This window comes from Physeter macrocephalus, chromosome 1 (genome assembly GCF_002837175.3).
Source record: "Physeter macrocephalus isolate SW-GA chromosome 1, ASM283717v5, whole genome shotgun sequence".
Classification (NCBI taxonomy): Eukaryota; Metazoa; Chordata; class Mammalia; order Artiodactyla; family Physeteridae; genus Physeter; species Physeter macrocephalus.
The window spans coordinates 80,968,221-80,985,893 of record NC_041214.2 but is presented as its reverse complement, the minus strand read 5'-3'; the positions used below and the strand labels follow the sequence as shown (position 1 = coordinate 80,985,893).

Genomic DNA, 17,673 nt, shown 5'->3' with positions numbered 1-17,673 from the left:
CGCCACAACTACTGAGCCTGTGCTCTAGAGTCTGCAAGCCACAACTACTGAGCCCACACGCCACAACTACTGAAGCCCGCACACCTAGAGCCCATGCTCCGCAACAAGAGAAGTCAATGCAATGAGAAGACCGAAGACCGTGCACCTCAACGAAGAGTAGCCCCTGTCTGCCGCAACTAGAGAAAGCCCGTGGTCAGCAACAAAGACACAACCCAGCCAAAAATAAATAAATAAATAAATAAATAAATAAATTGGTGGCCCAATTCCTGGAAATCCCCGCCCCTTCCTGAAATAGCTGGAATACTTCTCAAACTCATTAGCCTATTAAATTACCCACCCCTATAAAAACTGACAACCCCATACCCTAGTGCCTTTCTCACCTTCTGAGATGGCCCACACTCTGTCTTTGGAGTGTTTCTCTCTAAATAAATCCATTTCTTACCTATCACTTTGTCTCTCACTGAATTCTTTCTGTGATGAGACATCAGGAACCTGAGCTTCACTAAGTCCTGAAACCAGGTGTGTGATCTCAGTTGGAAGACACTGGGTTTTGGCTGGGTTTGAGTCCTGGCCGTGTGGGTTCAAGTCCCAGTCAGGGTTTTGGCTGGGTTTGAGTCCCAGCCTTGTGGGTTCAAGTCCCAATCTGGGTTTAGGCTGGGTTCGAGTCCCAGCATGTGGGTTCAAGTCCCAATCTGAGGTGCATATGTATTCTCTAGAATCTCACACACAGGGCACATTGTAACAAATGACAAATATTAAATCCAACCCCTCTCCCTCATCCCTCCTGGTACCTGCCCAGAGTCATGGTCTAAGATAACATGACCAGTCTTCCAGAGAGACGATCAACTGTGTTGTTTTTCTAGCCGAGATGAAGGATTCTTGCATTCACTCACTCACTGGATAACACTTGATCGTAAGTCCCAGGTGTTGCCAATGGCTGCTGGGGAGGAGAAATGAAGAAGATATGGAGCCCACTGTGAAGAGCTGTATGTTTGACAGGAGCAGATCAAACACACTTAGGAAAAATTACAATGCAATGGGACAATCCAGTGTGTGCCTCTTTCAGAAGATAGAGAAATTATTTTCATATCAGTGGAGGAGACTTGGAGGGAATGAGCAACAGGGAAGAGATTCCTTGAGAGGATGCTGGCAGGACAGGTAAAATCTGCATTCATGGAGGTGGGCCTGGGAAAGTATTTTGAGAAGAGGGAACTAGATGAGAAAAAGTCCTGAGGCAGGAAGTGCAGGAAGCTCTGTGTGTGTGTGTGTGTGTGTGTGTGTGTGGTGGTGATGGTGGAGGGTTGGAGGTACAGTCTACAGTTGGAAAAAGCTGATCATGGAACCAGGGAGGGACAGCTGAAGAGTTTGGACTTGATGTGGTTGATATCATGGAACCTTTACAAGTTCAGAGTATAACGTGGCACGCTATGCTCTGGGAAGATGAATTTGGTCAACAGGTTGAAAGTAGCCTCTAACTGAAGAGAGTGTTGGAGAGCATAAAGTCTGAGAACCTAATTGTGTGCCTAAAGAAACTGAGACCAAAGAGGAAGTGACTTGCCATGAGGTTACAAAGCAGTTTTAGGACAAGGAAAGGACTACAAACCTTCCTCTCCTTTGCCTCCCCATGTCCATCCTGCTTCTGTTTCCAAGTGGCCAGGCCCTGTTGATTCTTCCTCTCCCTTCCCACTGGTCTGCTTACATCCAGTCTTCATCTCTTGAGGAAGTTATCCGATTTTATTTAAATGCCCAGGCCTTTTACCTTCTGCATCTTCCTCTGCCTTTGACCAGGAACAAGAAGGAAAAAAACAGAACACAACAGTTGAATGCCTACATTGACAACGGCAGGCACTTTGTTAGAGACTCAGACACAAATTGCACTCTCAGCCCAGTAGCTGAGAAAGACAAGGTGACCAATGACATCATACAGAGTCACAGGGACTGAGGGTAAGCACAGAGTGACGGAAGCACTCTGTAGGGGCAATGCATCCACTGAAGGTGGTGGGAGGGGCAAAAAGGCCTCTTAGAGGACGTTTTGTATATATATATACATATCACTGCCGTGGCCTCTCCCGTTGCGGAGCACAGGCTCCGGACGCGCGGGCTCAGTGGCCATGGCTCACGGGCCCAGGCGCTCCGCGGCATGTGGGATCCTCCCAGACCGGGGCATGAACCCGCGTCCCCTGCATCGGCAGGCGGACTCCCAATCACTGCGCCACCAGGGAAGCCCAGGACGTGATATTTAAGGCGAGTCTGAAGAAGCTAGGTAAGGGTTGCCAGGTGTACGGAGAAGAAAGAGAGCTCCCGGGAGAAAGAAGAACACGTATAAAGGCAGAGAAGCAGGGTCAGTTAAGGTGTTTGAGAAACCACCAGGCCTCCAATTGGCTGGAGGGTTCAGGACTGGCAGACATGAGGCTGAAGAGCTATGCAAACTACACTGAGGAGTTTGGCTTGATGGGTTTTAAGCTGGGGAGAAGCCACATAGGGTTGGTATTTACCTTCCATCTTCAATGTCCCTGTTCTTATTTTTCCTCCAGTAGCCTCTTCATATCTTTTCCTCTTGGTCAGCCATGGCAGATTATGAGTTCTGCACATTGGAATGTTCAATCTGAGACCAGATGGCCACTCAGCAGTGGGTAAGGGAAGAGTCAGGCTGCCTGGGCTCAGTGGGGCATCTCAGTTTAACCGGGTACTAGCTCTGTGTTAAGAGCATGCTACTTAACCTCCTTGGGCTAGAGAAAATAATAATGCCAACCTCAGAAGGGTTTTCTGAGGGTTAAGTGAAATGCAGATAAAAATCCTTAGACTATTGCCAGGCATATATGAGGACAGAGAAAGGACTGACAAGAGCTACACAAAGGCCTTGGGGAAAGCGATTGTCATGGATGCAAGCAAATGGTGGGAACACAGCCTAGCGTTCAGTCTTCGGTGTCATCACTGGCAATCCTCCAATCACATGCCCTCCGCCCCACCTGAAATTCCGTGCTTCTTTTAGTCTCTGAATTGGTAAACCTGTATTTCTCTAGCACTGAGTCTGCAGATTTACACAGCCTTCCCTTCTTTCCCAAGTCCCTGCACTCAGCAGGTTTTAATAGGGTTGTTGAGAAAAGTGTGAATACAAAAGAAACCAGATCAGCAAATGAGAAGGCTTTTGATTTGGGTTTGCACTGATGACAACACTGCATGCGGTTCGCCAAGCATCCAATTTATGACTTTGCCTCTTACACTCCTGGTGAGTGCCACCTGAGTAGAAATTATCTTTTGTGATTAACTTTATATAATGCTTGTGCTAACTCTAGGCCCACCTGAGCAATTCATAAATATTTCAGGAGGAGAGACACAGTGATCTTCCCCAACACACTCATACGACAGTTTCAACATAATTAGGAGCATTTCTGGATCTAACACTGCACTCTTACAATGTGTATGATGAAGGAAATGAATGCTAATTATACATTATTAAATCTTATTAATCCTCATTAGAACCCTATTATTCTTTATAAGTGGGTTACTGGGGAAGAAAAAAAAAGCAGCACTGGTCAAGTCCCATTATGTCCAATGGGGAATGGGTGAATCTATTCTTAGTTTGTGTGATACCCGGAGTTTTTCATGTTAAACAGTAGCACTCAGAACGTGGGTTTGCTGAAATGTTGAGAACAGAGTAAGTGAATTGTGGTGTAATAGAATGATCTTTTTAAAGCCCCAGAATAAAATCTCTTTAAGAGCTCATGTTTCCTATTTCAAACTACATTAGTTGCAAAGACAAAAATACTTCATTATTGCACAGAATAGGTACCCTTGACCTTACCTCTACTACTATTTTCATATTTTTGTATGAGTAGATGAGAAACTGAGAGCAAGAGAGATGGAGTAATTTGGACTCAAGAATGTCTGGATTCAAAGACTTCGCACTAAGAAGATGCTCGATAAATGGTAAGTGCAGAAATGCGTTTCCGCGTTTGTTTAATTCTTGGTCAAAAAGAATCCCACCAAATCCCAAAAGAACCAAGTTTTGGAGGTTTCATGAATTACTAACTCACGGTGTACTCTCAACATTCATTAACAGAAATTAGGAGGTCAGGGCCTCCTTGCTGGGTGGAAAAATCATGGGATTAGTCAGGTGACCTGGCTGGGGGGAGGTGGGTTCAGGTGCTTGCTCTGTTGCTTATTTTGTGTTGGGTAAGTCATTTTACCTGACTTTTTACCTCAAATGTAAACGATGGACTATAATTTGTCCTAACAAGAAGATCTAACAAACCAGTGAGAAAGTGTTTTTATGATGTGCTGAGGTGAGGACATCAGTAGGATAGAAATACAAGGAAACAGTCTCCAGCCTTGGAGTGCCTTCCAGGCAATGGCTGCTGCACATTTTGACCCCCTGACACAGTAATTGGTGGGTCCCCTGGTTGCTCACATTTACAACCGTCTGAGGAAAAAAAGTCCCACTCAAACCTTCCAAGAACAGGCTTGCCTTTCATCCAGTTCGCAGATATTTTTTGAAGCTGTAAGCACAGAATAAGCTTTCTGGGCTTCCGGCAGGGCTGTGAAGTGAACTCCAGGGTTTCGTTTATTTGAGCACCGGATAGAGGGAGTTGCCTTGAAGCCACTGATTGGCATGGCTATCCAGGGCTCACTGGCAATTAGAACCTTCCAGGAACTGACTCCCTCCGGGGCCCAGGGAAGCTCTGAATCTCTTCCCAGGGTGGTCCTCGTTGCCCGCTGACATCTAGCCTGTTTCACCGCTCCGCGGGAAGGAGCGAGTCAGGGCTCTGCCTGGAGACAGAACACAGATGGGAGGCCGAGCATCCGGGTCCCGCGCCTGGATCTGTGGCGGGCATGACCTTGTAGGAGTCATTTCTCTTCCGAGAGCTCCAGTTTTCCCATGTGTGAAGTGGACGGGTTGGAAGTTGGTCTGGGCCAGCTCTGAACCTCGCTGGGAACCCGGGGCGGGGCTCACGAGGGAGATCTCGGAAGGGAATTCCACGGCAGGATCTCGTCTGCTCAGATTCAGCCCCCTAATCTGGCGCCCAAACAGTGGACGCAGGTTCCCCCATTTGTTCGGCAGCCCCTCGCCCCGGCCGCTTCCTCCTTCTGCGTCTCCTTCCTCTTCCTCCAGTGCAGGCAAAACCTCCACAGCTCCCTTTCCCTTCCTCCTTTGCAGTCTCCCCGCATCCCCGCGTCTTCCCTTCCTCCCAGGAAATCAACTGTCGTCAGCGCGCCCACCTTGGGGCAAGGCCACGGCCCGCGGCAGGCGCCCCCTCCCCCGGCGGCGAGCGCGGCGCGGCGGCCCCGCGGGCACCCGCCTTCCCATACCTTACATGGACAAATGCGTGCAGGCAAAGTCAGGAATTCAGGCCCCTGACGTCAGCCTCCAGCTCTCAGGGCACCGCACGGGAGACCGAGGGGAGGGGGTGGGGAAGGTGGGGAGGAAGGAGGGGGAAAGGCACCAACCAGCAGCCGCTCCAGCCCTGCCGAAGTTTCACTTTTTGTCTGTGGGTTCGCTCCCGGGCCCCGCGCGAGCTTTCCTGGGATAAGTAGCTTTAGCGAGCGGGGGAGAGCCAGGCGCTGCAAGGTAAGGGCTGGCTGCGCGGCCGGGGGCGCGGGGCGCGGTGCGGGGCGCGGGGCCGGGCCTGGGGACAATGGGAGGGGGAGTGCCTGGGCACCTCCTCCTTCTCCGCTGCCTCCGCCTCCAGCCGCCGCCGCCGCCGCCGCTGCCCCGGCCGCCTCCTCCCCGAGGTATTTGTTGCAAATCTTCCTTCCTTCCCCCCACTCTCCGCCCGCGGGCGCCTCGGGAACCCCCAGCCCTCCCCGAGCGCGAGCGCCTCCGGGGTGGCAGGAGCGCGGGGCGCAGGGCGCCGAGCGCGCGCCCGGGCCGGGCCGCAGGGCCCGCGGTGCGGAAGTGCCGGCCGCAGCGCGATTATGGGGTGCACGCGTGGGGGAGGGGGACCCCGAGTTTTTCGGGAAGCGTCGACCGGGGGCTGGGCGCGGGTGGAGGCCTTCCCTGCGCGCCCCCTGCCCGGGCTTTTCAGGGCTCCCAGGGGGCGGGGCCACACCCAGCAGCTCCGAGCTTTCGCGGAATCACAGTTGTCACAGTGGAAGGGGCCTAGGAGCCCTCACATCAAGTTCCCCCATTTTCCAGCTGGGGCAACTGAGGCCCAGAGAGGAGGAGAGCCTCCCCAAAGTCGCTCACTAGAGGCTGAGCCATAATGAAAATAAATGGCTCCCGACTCCTAGTTCCTTTTCTCCAAGCAGTTTTCCAGCGCCCACTGTGAGCCCGCGCTGTGCCGGGTTGTTGGGTCAGATGCATTTAGGGCCCTGACTCTGCCCTCAGGGAGCGCACAGTCAACCCAAGGAGCCAAAGGTGACCCAAGGTAGAAGGTGCTAAGTGCTGGGGAAAAGGCAAGGGTAAAATTTCAAGGGGTTCGGAGAAGAGTTTGGTTTCCTTGTCCCTCAGGAAGCATCAGAGGCTTTTGAAGGATGGGGTGTTTTCTGAAGCCAGCCAGGCACAAGGAGTGAGGCCTTGTGCGGGAGGCAACCGCAGAGCAGAGAAGACTCAAGAAAATGTGGAGACTGGGGATGGAGCTGTAACTGTTACTGTGCTGGGAGCACGGGGTTGGGAGGGTTGGGAGGCGTGGGTACAGGAGATGAGATAATCAGTGGAATTGGGCCTGAGGGGTGTCTTTGGGACTTTGAGGTGCTGGGGGAGCTGAAAGAGCTTTGTGGCTTCCCTGCCCTTCCCAGTGATCCCATGTCTGCTCGCCCTCAACACAAAATGCAAAAATTTAGGTTCACGTTTGAGCTGCTTTTCTAGGACCAGACTCGCTTAACCTCGTGTCCAATCCCGTCTCTCTTTCCACCTCCTCCCCCTTTTCTAGTGCTTGCTTACCAATAAAACTCATTCTCACGAAGGTGTTAGTGACTTGGCAATGGCTTACCTCCCCCAGCACGAGAGCATTTTAAGAAAGGCTTTAAGCGGAAGGAGAGAAAGCAGCTACATTCTCCTCTCTCCTGCATCCTCACCCTCCCTGCCCTTACAGACAGTGAAACATAAATAAAAGCCCAGAGAAGATGGGTGCCAGTTCCAAAGCCTACAGTGAATAATGGTAGCTGGTGGGAGGCCAGAACTTCCAGTAGGGTTCTCTGTACCTCATGACCAGCCTTCTTCCTTTCAGGGTCTGCCTGCACCAGGCTCAATCAAAAGGAAGAATGTGTATCTTTTTTTTTTTTTAATCTCAGTACAAGAATACACTTTTTATTTTTATTTTTTTAATATACAGCAGGTTCTTATTAGTCATCCATTTTATACACATCAGTGTATACATGTCAGTCCCAATCGCCCAATTCATCACCCTCCCCACCCCCCCCTGCAGCTTTCCCCCCTTGGTGTTCATACCTTTGTTCTCTACATCTGTGTCTCAATTTCTCCCCTGCAAACCGGTTCACCTGTACCATTTTTCTAGGTTCCACATATATGCGTTAATATATGGTATTGGTTTTTCTCTTTCTGACTTACTTCACTCTGTGTGACAGTCTCTAGGTGCAAGAATGTGTATCTTGCATTTACTTTTTGCAAGGCAGTCCCCCAACACCAACACCCAGGCCTTCAGAGTCTAGAGTGTAGACTCTAGATGCGAGATAGGTGGCCGGGGTTAGCTGTCTGAATGGTGGGGGTGCACGCCTGGGGCCTTTGGGTCAGGCAGCTGCCCAGGGTCATGCTCCTTGTAAGCAGTGGGCAGGCGTAGAGCCGGCTGTGGGGATTGACAGGAGGAGGAGATACAGCTGTGGAGCTGCTTACTGTGATTGGGACTGACTGAGTAGGACCCTTCTTTGAGTGACATATGCCAGTGGACAGTCAGTTCCAGGCAGTGGGAGATGGGAAAGGAGGCTTCATCATGAAGGTCCTTAAAAATGCCAGGTATGGATAGGACTTGAAGTGATCATTCGAGGGTTTTGAGCAGGCTGGGACATGAGTGAGAGGAGAGGAACTGGCATTGGGAGGGCTGCTGCCTATTCCAGTGAGAGAGGCCATGATCTGGCCTAAGAATATTATCGGTGGGGTGTCGCTCATTTACCCCACGTATATTACTGAGCATCTGTTATGTGCCATTGGCAAAAAGATGAAAATTTTACGGCGGGTTGCTTATTTTATTGAGGCATATAAATTGTACATTGTATGTGTTGAGGCATATTAAAAAGTACACTTTTTCACATTTTAATATCACTGAAATTGGGTTTCTTATAATCACAGATGTGTCATAGCTGAGCAGCTCTTCATTCTAAGTTGATAATGGTACATCTTAACCTTGATGGTTAAGAGTTGATAAAATTTGTTGATCATACCCTTTATGAATGTATAGTGCTTTGCACTTTATAAAAGTTTTCCAGCAGATATTCCATTTGAATCTCAAAAATCCCCTGAGAATTGGGCCTAGTGATCCTGTCATCTCGATTTTACCTCTTGCCCAAGGTCACAGAGCTAATTAGAAATGTGCTCAAAATGACAGCCTAGAACTTTGACTCTTGATGTTAATATGTGACTTTACCCTGCTGTGGAACTAGCGTGGGTTAATTAGGAATGGGAAGAGTCAAAGTGAATTTGATTTCAGAGCTATGGCTGAAGATGCTGGAATGATGGTGTTTTTTTTGGGGGGGTGGGGTGGTTTGGCCAAGGGCAGAATGTAACTCATGAGGAGTGGGAGGATCCCTTAGCCCAGAGATGTGCTGCATTAAATAGAAAATGGGCAGGGAGATAGAAGATGCCAGGTAACATAATAAAACCAGAGGATGGAGCACGCTGCTGTTTTTCCACAGAAAGGAGAGGAGCCGTGGATGAAGCACACGGGTTCTGGAGCCTCACTTCTGTGAAGCAGGAACTGCCTAGCCCTGGGAGTACAGAGATGAGGAGGACACGGTCCCTGTTCTTGGCGAGCACCTGTGTGTGTGTGTGTGCGCGTGGTGCTGTTCGAGGGCTATGTTTCTGGGGCACTGACGTGGTTCCACCTCAGGGAAGCTACAAGAGGGAGCAGTGTCTGAAGAGAATCTTTAGGGTTATATAGGAATCGCCCAAGTGGAAGAAGAACAGGTAAGGGCTGAACCTGTTAGGCATATGCAGACAAATGTAGGGAAGGAGCATGGTGGTTGAGGCTGGGTTTTGCATGGCCAGCATGAACAGGGTGGTGGGAAATGGTAAAAGGGAAGACTTTCATTCTTTGCTAAATAGATTTAAATTTATCTTGTGGGCTCTAGGGGCCATTACAGACTTCTCTAGAGATTTGCACGAAAACAAGGCTGGGCAAGGGCTCTGGAAGCATCTGTGGGATTAGGTATTGGGATGCTAACGGCAGGAAGAAGAGTTACATATTTAGTTAGTGGTTGAGTGGAGCTGAGACTTTGACCCTGGGCAGTTATTAGGAGTCCTAGCTCAGCGTGTGCATTGCTGGGTGGGGACTTTTCCTGGATAATGGCATTGGAAGGCAGCACCCAGCTGGAAGAAATCGAGGCGAGGAAAGGGGAGGTAAAGTTGTGATGCATGCAGGAAGCTTATCTGGGTGGAAATCCATGGGCTTGAAGGTGTGTGCGAATCGTGACGTGGGAGTCTGCTCTAGATGGCTTGGATGCGTGGAGGAAATGGCAGTGCCTTCTTAATGCGAGTCATAGAAATGGGGACGGACACTGAGGCATTGATGAGGACCTCACCTCTCCTGACTTTCTACAGATAGGGTGGGTGGCTGGCCGGGGGGGTTAATGGGATTCATGCTTGGAAGCAGGTAAACCACAAAACTGAGGCTAGAAAATGTTTATCTTTCGATCCTTCTTTCTTAATAATAATAACATAATTTAAAAAATTTGAGTACTTACCGTGTGCTTATATAATTCTCATCCTGATTCATTAAAGTAGGTTTTATGATTATCAATTTCATTTTGCAGATGAGAAAATGAGTTTGGTTAAATAAGGTTACACGACTACTAAGTGAAATGGCCGAGTTTAGAACCTTTCCCTGATCTTCACCGCTCTTTCTGTGCCCACAGAAGGAAAAGTGAAAATTGTCGATGAAAATTAATCAGTCGATTTAAAAGAGAACTGGAAAATTTTATTCAATCCAAATTTGAGCATTATAACCCCGGGAAGAGCATCTCAGAACGCTCTGAGAACTCTTCCTCCTGTTAGAAGTCAAGGCACGGTTATATAAGTTTTTTGAGACAGAGGGCTGTGTGTCACATTATGTATTGATATTATCAACAGTTTACTTAATGCAGATCTAAGCATCATCCTGGTGGGTCATGTGACCCCTACAACATCAAGAAGGAATGTTATTAAGGCGTGGTCTGGTTGATGCTAGGAGCATGTTGCTTTTGAAGGTTGAGCAGGTATTCCTGCCGCTGGGGGGGGAGGTCTGGTCGAATCGGAATGCAGATACGCACGATGCGCGTTGTGGGGAGGAGAGAGGGGGCCAAAGGGCAGGGAAGCATTTTTATGTTTAAATTTTCTTGCCTTGCCATAAAATATGAATTTTATTTCACAAAGTCACCACTGTCTTTCAATGTTCTTCCTCAGAATTTAACTCAGTACCCATTCCTTGGGCCCCAGCAGGACCATAATCCAGGGTTTCCCTGGGCAAGCAGGCTTTTCACTTCCAGACTGGTGCTGCTTCAGCCCCGTCTCTCTTGAGATGCTGCCATTCCCTCTACCCTTTGGGTGTCTTCTCTCTGCAAAGCTAACTGGAGAGGACAGAGCTTCTCTGGAAAACATCTGCTTCCTCCCCCCGACATTGCCTTCTCCCCAGTCTCTTGGAGTAATAAGGATTTGAGGTACCCCACAGAGAGGCAGTTGGGGAAATAGGATAACAAAGTAGGGGAGTGATGGAGGGTCTTGATCTCAGTCATTGCCCTTGATCTATGGCTCCTGGGACAATGTTCTCTGGAGTGGAGCCAGATAGCTCCTGTTGGATCCCGCCCTTCCCTAGGTCACGCAGACCTCTTCCTCCAAGAAGGGTTCCTGGCTCAGGACTCTGAGGGATCAACTAAGGTCCTTTCTGTGACCTACCCACCTCAGGTGGGTTATTTGCATTTTGATAACTTACAGGTAAGATATTTTCGGGGGCGAGAAGACAGATCCTAGGAATGGCACCCAGCAAAGTAAATAAGACCTTGGCTTTCTCTTCTTTGAATACCTCTCATCTCCGGTACCTTGAAGATGTTCAGTAACTGCTTGTTTACTCATTTAGAATGAGTAACGTTTACTGATACAATGTAAGCACGGATCACGCTTGACCACATATATTTGCTTGACTTTGTTCTCCCCTCCACTTTATTTATTTATTTATTTTTTTTGCGGTACGCGGGCCTCTCACTGCTGTGGCCTCTCCCGTTGTGGAGCACAGGCTCCGGACGCGCAGGCTCAGCGGCCATGGCTCACGGGTCCAGCCGCTCCGTGCGTGGGATCTTCCCGGACCAGGGCACAAACCCGTGTCCCCTACATCGGCAGGCGGACTCTCAACCACTGCGCCACCAGGGAAGCCCTCCCCTCCACTTTAAAATAAGCGGCAGGAGTTTCGCAAGGATGCCTGCTTTGTTAAGGGCCATGTTCCCCAGTCCAGAGGAGTGCCTGGTACAGCGTAGGCACCCTGGAACTGTTTGTTAGGTGAAGAAAGGGGTTGGCTTAGTTTACTGCAACCACAAGATAGCAATGATGGGGGAAAGGAACTTTTTACTGACCTAGAAGTTTGGGCCTGTGGGGTCCCAGGACTGGGTTGCGTCCCCACGATGCTGTGAAGCCGCCACAGGTGGTACTCGGCAGTCCCACCATCAGGGTCAAGATTAGGGGGCGGGAATGTAGAACTGAGTGTCTAAACTAACTAGCCATCCCAAGAGTAAGTGTGATTCAAACTGCGATTTCCCTTCTCCCTCACAGCCAGGTGGTCGTGTTGTCTTTGAACATTCCGCTGTTTTCATGTCCATGCCTTTGCTTTCGCTGTTTTCTCTACCTGGAGTTCCAGGCCTCTCTGCGTGTTGTAAACCTATGATTTTTTAAGTTCAAGGCGAAAACCCACCTTGTGCCATGAAGCCATTCCCAGACTCTTAGCCCCCCTTATACCCCACTTATATGTGTGATCACGTGCATCTCTGTCTCTTGTGTTCAGTTCAGCACATCATTCTGGTCCTGAGTGATTACCCCATGCCAGACAGAAATGCTGGAAACTGATCTTACAAAGACAGCTAAGGCTCTATCTTCAAGGATCTTCATTCCAGCCTAGGAGACAGACTGAAATAGAACATGGGAAGGCCCTACTAGAGTGATGAACAAAGAAAGAATGGGAGCAGTGAGAAATGGCTGACTGACTACCTGGAAGAACAGGAAAAAACGCTCATGGAGAAGAAGACATTGGGTTGGGTTTTGAAGGGTGGGTAGGGGTTCTTATGGTGGACAGAGATGGAAGAGCTTTCTGGGCAGAGAGACCTTGATATACAGGCACAGGCCTGAGGCCTAAGAGTGTTTGGGGTGTGTGTTTGGAGATCACTGAGAAAGACGGGGCTGGCCAGGGAGGATTAGAGGGTAAAGGGCTGGCAGCTTGAGCTAAGGGTGATGGCAGCGGTGGTGGTCGGTAGGGAGCAGGAGGGCTTTTGTTACTTTTTGAGCGAAGGAGGGTGTCGTTGGGTCTGTGTTTCAGAGAACTCTGGTGGTAGAGTGATAGCAGTTCTGGGACAGAGGCGGGGACACCGCTTAGCAGGCTGCTGAAATGTTCCAGGTCAGGAAACACCGGCCTGCACCAGGTCAGCAGAGTAGAGAGGGGAAAGAGTTGTTTACTGTTAGAATCTTATCAGGCAGCTTAGTTCCTACGCTTGTCCTTCCAATTATTTGCCAGCTTATCAGCCTTGACTGGAAAAACTATTTTATGCGCACCAAAGCTTGTAGGCAGTGGAAGCAGCAGGCTGGCAGCCAGTTCATGCCTTAGAATTGTGGGCTGGGGCCTTGGTGGCCAGAGCGATCTGATTCCTCCTTTTGCTGGTGAGGAAACTGAGGCCCCAGGGAAAGGACAGCAGTGCTCAGTCACACCCTTGTTCGCTGAGCTGGAGTTGGGTGTGGCCCTTACTCCCTTTCCTGCCCTGTTTCAAGGGTGTTTTTGATTCTCTCTCTGCTGAGCCTGGCTGGACACATTCCTTCCCCACCCCACCCCCAGGGGCTTTGCTTGGGAGAATTTGGGAGGGACTATAACTTGGAGATCGTTGTTACTGGGCTTGAACCTTGCTCTTTGCACTTTGAAAACGAAGTGATTAAGAAGGTTCAGTTTCAGTCTGCGAGTGCTTTGGGGGTTTCTTTCTTTTTCTGCTATTTATTCCTGTCGCTTGTTTGCCGGAACCAAGCTTCTGCATGATAACTTTAAGGTTCCTTGCCTGTGGCGGCCCCCACCCTCATTCCCCTTTTATTTTTGCTTGCCTAAAGGTTTTCAGGCTGCCAGCATTAGATCCCTTACGGGGTAGATCCTGCTGTTTTTTCTTTACGTCTTAAACCTGCCCATCACAACCCATCTCATAGAACCCATTAGCGTTTCGTAGCCTTTGTAGCACTTTTTATGTGGCGAATGCATTCTACAGTTGTTTTTTATTACTTAGCTCACAATTGCCATCCAAGAGATGGGTCGGCAGGATCAATCTTGTAAAAGTTCTGGGGTGAAGGAACTTCCCCTGTGGTGCTTAAGTGGTAGAGTGAGAATCAGACTCCCAGCTCTAAAGCTCCTGTCTTGCTCCTTCCTTCACTTCTGCTGGTGAGCAGGAGATAATTGATGTGAAGGTCCTTCGCAAGCCCTTTACGCGGGTGAGAAAGTGTTATTATTTCATGGTGTGCTAATTGGTAGCATTAGCTGCCCCTGTCTGTGACTTTGGAAGGCACCTGAGAATCTGGTTGGAGACCCCAGAGTCCTGAGGATATGGGCTTCAGATGCTATCATTTCAGCAGTACCATCACCAACTTGGTTTTTGGTATAAGAAAACAGAGACCTGTGTTTGAGCCACACATTAGCCCTGTGATCTTAAGCAAGTTCCAGAACATTCCTGAGCCTCAGTTACCTTCGATTATCGATCATATGATCTATCCCAATGCATCTGTGAGAACCAGACATTTCCCTGACAGTGCTTTATTCATGGTCGTATAGTGTGTAACGTGGCCGTGCAGTGGGTACACGTGGCTAATTCTTGGTGCCCAGCAAGGTGTCTAGCCCACAGGAATGGCACCTTGTCCTTCTAGAGGAGATTGTGGGATTTAGACCCAGGCAGCTCCAAGTTCAAGTCTTAGCCGTGAGACTTAACGGAGGGTGCTCCCTGGGGTGGTCACGGGCGATCTGGTGTACTGACTTACTCATTTTTAGACTTCTTATTCATGAGGGCATCACTGTTGACAACAGTCACTTTGCGAAGTGGGGCGAGTGCCACAGATGTTCACAGGCATTTCCAGGCTGTGCAGAGGGATGGTTTGTCACCAGTGAATGGCTGTCCAGTGTTTCTTCTCTGTTGTGATCCTCCAACCCTCTCTCACTGTCGCGGCCTCTCCCGTTGCGGAGCACAGGCTCCGGACGCGCAGGCTCAGCGGCCATGGCTCACGGGCCCAGCCGCTCCGCGGCACGTGGGATCTTCCCGGACCGGGGCACGAACCCGTGGCGGGCCTCTCACTGTCGCGGCCTCTCCCGTTGCGGAGCACAGGCTCCGGACGCGCAGGCTCAGCGGCCATGGCTCACGGGCCCAGCCGCTCCGCGGCACGTGGGATCTTCCCGGACCGGGGCACGAACCCGTGTGCCCTGCATCGGCAGGCGTACTCTCAACCACTGCGGCACCAGGGAAGCCTGGTTTTTTAATTTTTAAAATTTATTTTTATTTGAGAAAAATCGGCTGACATCTTTATTGCTTTGGGGAAGGGGGTCACTCAGGAGCTCTTGGTGGGCAGGTCTGCTTCCTCTTCACCGTCACAGGCTTCTTTCTGGCAGCGCAGGATGGCGCTGGCTCTGCAGGGGGCGGCCAGGCGCCAATCCGTGTGGTGCTTGCTCTTTTGGATCATGTGCCGGATGCTGCTGAGGGTGGCCCGCACATAGGTGGCCGGCTTTCGCGGGCTGGATCATCGCTTCATCGCTACCACGACCCCTTTGCTATCTGCTGCCGGCTTTACACCCACAGTCTTGCGGTGAATGAGCCCGTTGTGGCGGAAGGAGTCGCGGGCCTTTAGGTTACTGGGTTTGGTGCTGTTCAGTCTACTTGTTCCTCTTGATCAAGAAGCTGGAGCAGTTCCGGACGACCAGCCACTGCAGGCGCGCAGACGTGGCGGCAGCTCCTCTGGTTGCGGAGGCTGGAAAGAGGCAGGCGGGGGGCGGGGCCTCTCGGGGGTTTGGTTTGCGCTGTGTTTGCGCTCTGCTTCTAGTGCAGTCGTTGCTTCTTTCCCGGCCTCCCATCGAAGCCCCCTGTAGTTCCCATGGAAAGCTGGTGCTGAGGGGTTGTTCCAGGCCTTCCTCAGAAACTTGTATGGGAACCTTTCACGGGGCAGGTAAGCAAGAGGGTCAGGACAGGGCAGAGTTGTTTCAGTGTCCTTCAAGAAGTGTGCTTTGGCCTCATTCCATCCCCACAATGGGCAGTTTTTTCCGCTACAGCCGTGGTCGGCATTCCTTAGTCACTCAGGCCATCAACCAGCAGCTTCAGAGAAGATGGCCGTGGGCATGTGTAGTGCGAATTCCTTGGCATTTTCAGGAGACCGCTTTTTGGGCTGTCTTTAATGTTAGTGTCGGTTTCCTTGTCTGTAAAAATGGCTGTAGCAACAGTACTTGATGCAGAGGTAGAGGGACCATACTTTCTGGTTTTGCCAGGACAGCCCTGGTTTATGCCTGTGGCCTGGTGTAGTATATAGAGCGCCCCCTTCCACTCTCAGAGGTATTCTGATTGGGGGTCACCCTACTTGTTAGTACTGAGTGAGCTTGTGTAGGTCAGGGGTCCCCAATACCCGGGCCGTGGACCGGTATCGGTCAGCCGCCTCTTAGGTACGGGGCCCACAGCGGCAGGCCAGGGAGTGAAGCTTCACCTCCCTCTCCCCATTGCTCACGTTACCGCCTGCACCCCCCCCACCCCCCACCCGTCCGTGGAAAAATTGTCTTCCGGGAAACCAGTCCCTGGTGCCAAAAAGGTTGGGGACCGCTGGTATAAGTAATATGTATAAGACCAGAACTAAAGTAAAATGTCAACAAATGTCTACTGTTTTTGTCAGAGGAGATGCTAGGTGCTCAAGAAATGTTTGTTCAGTGAACTACTTTTATAAAGGTAAAGTTTGAGGATGTTGGAAGGGAATGTCTAGCTTGTAGGCAGTTAGAGTTTATTAGGTTGATAAAAATGTGTTAGCACCTGTTTAGAATATAAAAAAAATGCCAGGAGAGTGGTACGGATGGAGGGCTTATTGAGCTCTCTGGAACGTGTGCGGAAGCTTATTGGAAGGGCTGGGCCTTGGATTAAACATGGAAGGACAGGAAGGCTTAGTTAGTCCAGGATGTGATGGGGCAGCTAAATTGCTCTGGCTACTTATAGTTAAGAAATAAGATTGAATCTCTGTCCATGTGTGTATTTTATGTATTTATTTCTTGCCACACCACGCATGGGATCTTAGTTCCCCAACCAGGGATTGAACCTGGGCCCTCTGCAGTGGAAGCGCAGAGTCCTATCTACTGGACCACCAGGGAACTCCCCATGTGTGTAATTTAGCTGGGTTTTAAAATCTATTATTTTCTAGCCCATGGTCCATCTTGATAAAGATCTTTAACTGTAACTGTGGGAGCTTAATGTGGTACCAAGTTCTGTGCCAAGAGGTCACCAGAGTAACTTATACTTATTCTTTTAATGAGTTTCCAAAGACTATGGTTCTTGTTTAGTTCCCAGGAAGAAAAAAAAAAAACCAGAAATAAAAACAACTTAGTTGGCACCTAGAGCTTCTGTCTTGTTTGATATGAAAATGAATCATTTTCAGGAACTGGAGGAAGGAGTTGCTTCCCAGAGGGCAGGGTGTGCCCTGACTTCATGGGAAAGGCAAACTCTGAAGTGACCTGGAGGGTAAGCGGCACCTTTTCTTAGAATGAGGTGAAAGGCAGGTCAGCTTTCCTGTAGTCTGGTTGTTTCCAAACTGGACTTCTCTTCTTGGCTGCAGCAGCTTCACTTCATAGGAAACTATGAGTGTTCCAGTAATGACAGCTGGACAGGACCCTCCAGATACATCTGTCCATCGATCTGATGTGTTTGTGTGTTCATTCATTCCACACCAGGTGCTAGGTGTACCTGTGAATGAATGAGTGAAACTCTAGTCTGGGCTTGGGGGATGGAAACATGAATGCTGTGCCATCCCTGCCTCCAGAGGTCATTTAAATAATCAAGAGAGGATGTAGGGCTTCCCTGTTGGCGCAGTGGTTGAGAGTCCGCCTGCCGATGCGGGGGACACGGGTTCGTGCCCCGGTCTGGGAAGATCCCACATGCCGCGGAGCGGCTGGGCCCGTGAGCCATGGCCGCTGAGCCTGCGCTCCGCAACGGGAGAGGTCACAGCAGTGAGAGGCCCGCATACCGCAAAAAAAAAAAAAAAAAAGAGAGGATGTAAAAGTATATGGAAAAAATATCTGGTGACTCTAATTGAATGGCGACTAACTCTAGGGACCTTGGGGAAACTTC

At 50.0% G+C, this 17,673-nt stretch overlaps 2 protein-coding genes and 1 long non-coding RNA gene across 11 annotated transcripts in view; 1 reads left to right on the top strand and 2 right to left on the bottom strand.

The window, feature by feature from the left end:
* LOC102982930 (uncharacterized) overlaps positions 1 to 5,271 on the bottom strand; it is a 64,682-nt gene extending 59,411 nt beyond the window's left edge. For 2 of the 3 annotated variants that reach the window (XR_008617174.1, XR_447375.4), the window contains exons 1-3: positions 2,496 to 5,271; positions 1,604 to 1,778; positions 792 to 940 (exon numbers count right to left, since the gene is read on the bottom strand). This is a non-coding gene — a long non-coding RNA (uncharacterized lncRNA). The remainder of the gene's footprint in view (positions 1 to 791; positions 941 to 1,603; positions 1,779 to 2,495) is intronic. The other variant, XR_008617175.1, reaches the window with a different exon arrangement.
* A 117-nt stretch (positions 5,272 to 5,388) lies between these two features.
* Positions 5,389 to 17,673, top strand: part of LPP (LIM domain containing preferred translocation partner in lipoma) — a 745,137-nt gene continuing 732,852 nt past the window's right edge. For 5 of the 7 annotated variants that reach the window (XM_024124352.3, XM_024124347.3, XM_028492133.2 and 2 more), the window contains exon 1: positions 5,389 to 5,569. The gene's annotated coding sequence lies outside the window, so the exon portion shown is untranslated. Of the gene's footprint in view, positions 5,734 to 12,178; positions 12,399 to 17,673 lie in introns of those variants that run through there. The other 2 variants (XM_024124350.3, XM_024124349.3) reach the window with 2 other exon arrangements.
* Positions 14,975 to 15,431, bottom strand: LOC102983397 (60S ribosomal protein L28-like). Its single transcript, XM_055085400.1, is given in 2 exon segments — positions 14,975 to 15,229; positions 15,231 to 15,431. Coding segments are annotated over 2 exon segments (330 nt in total). The 3' UTR covers positions 14,975 to 15,100.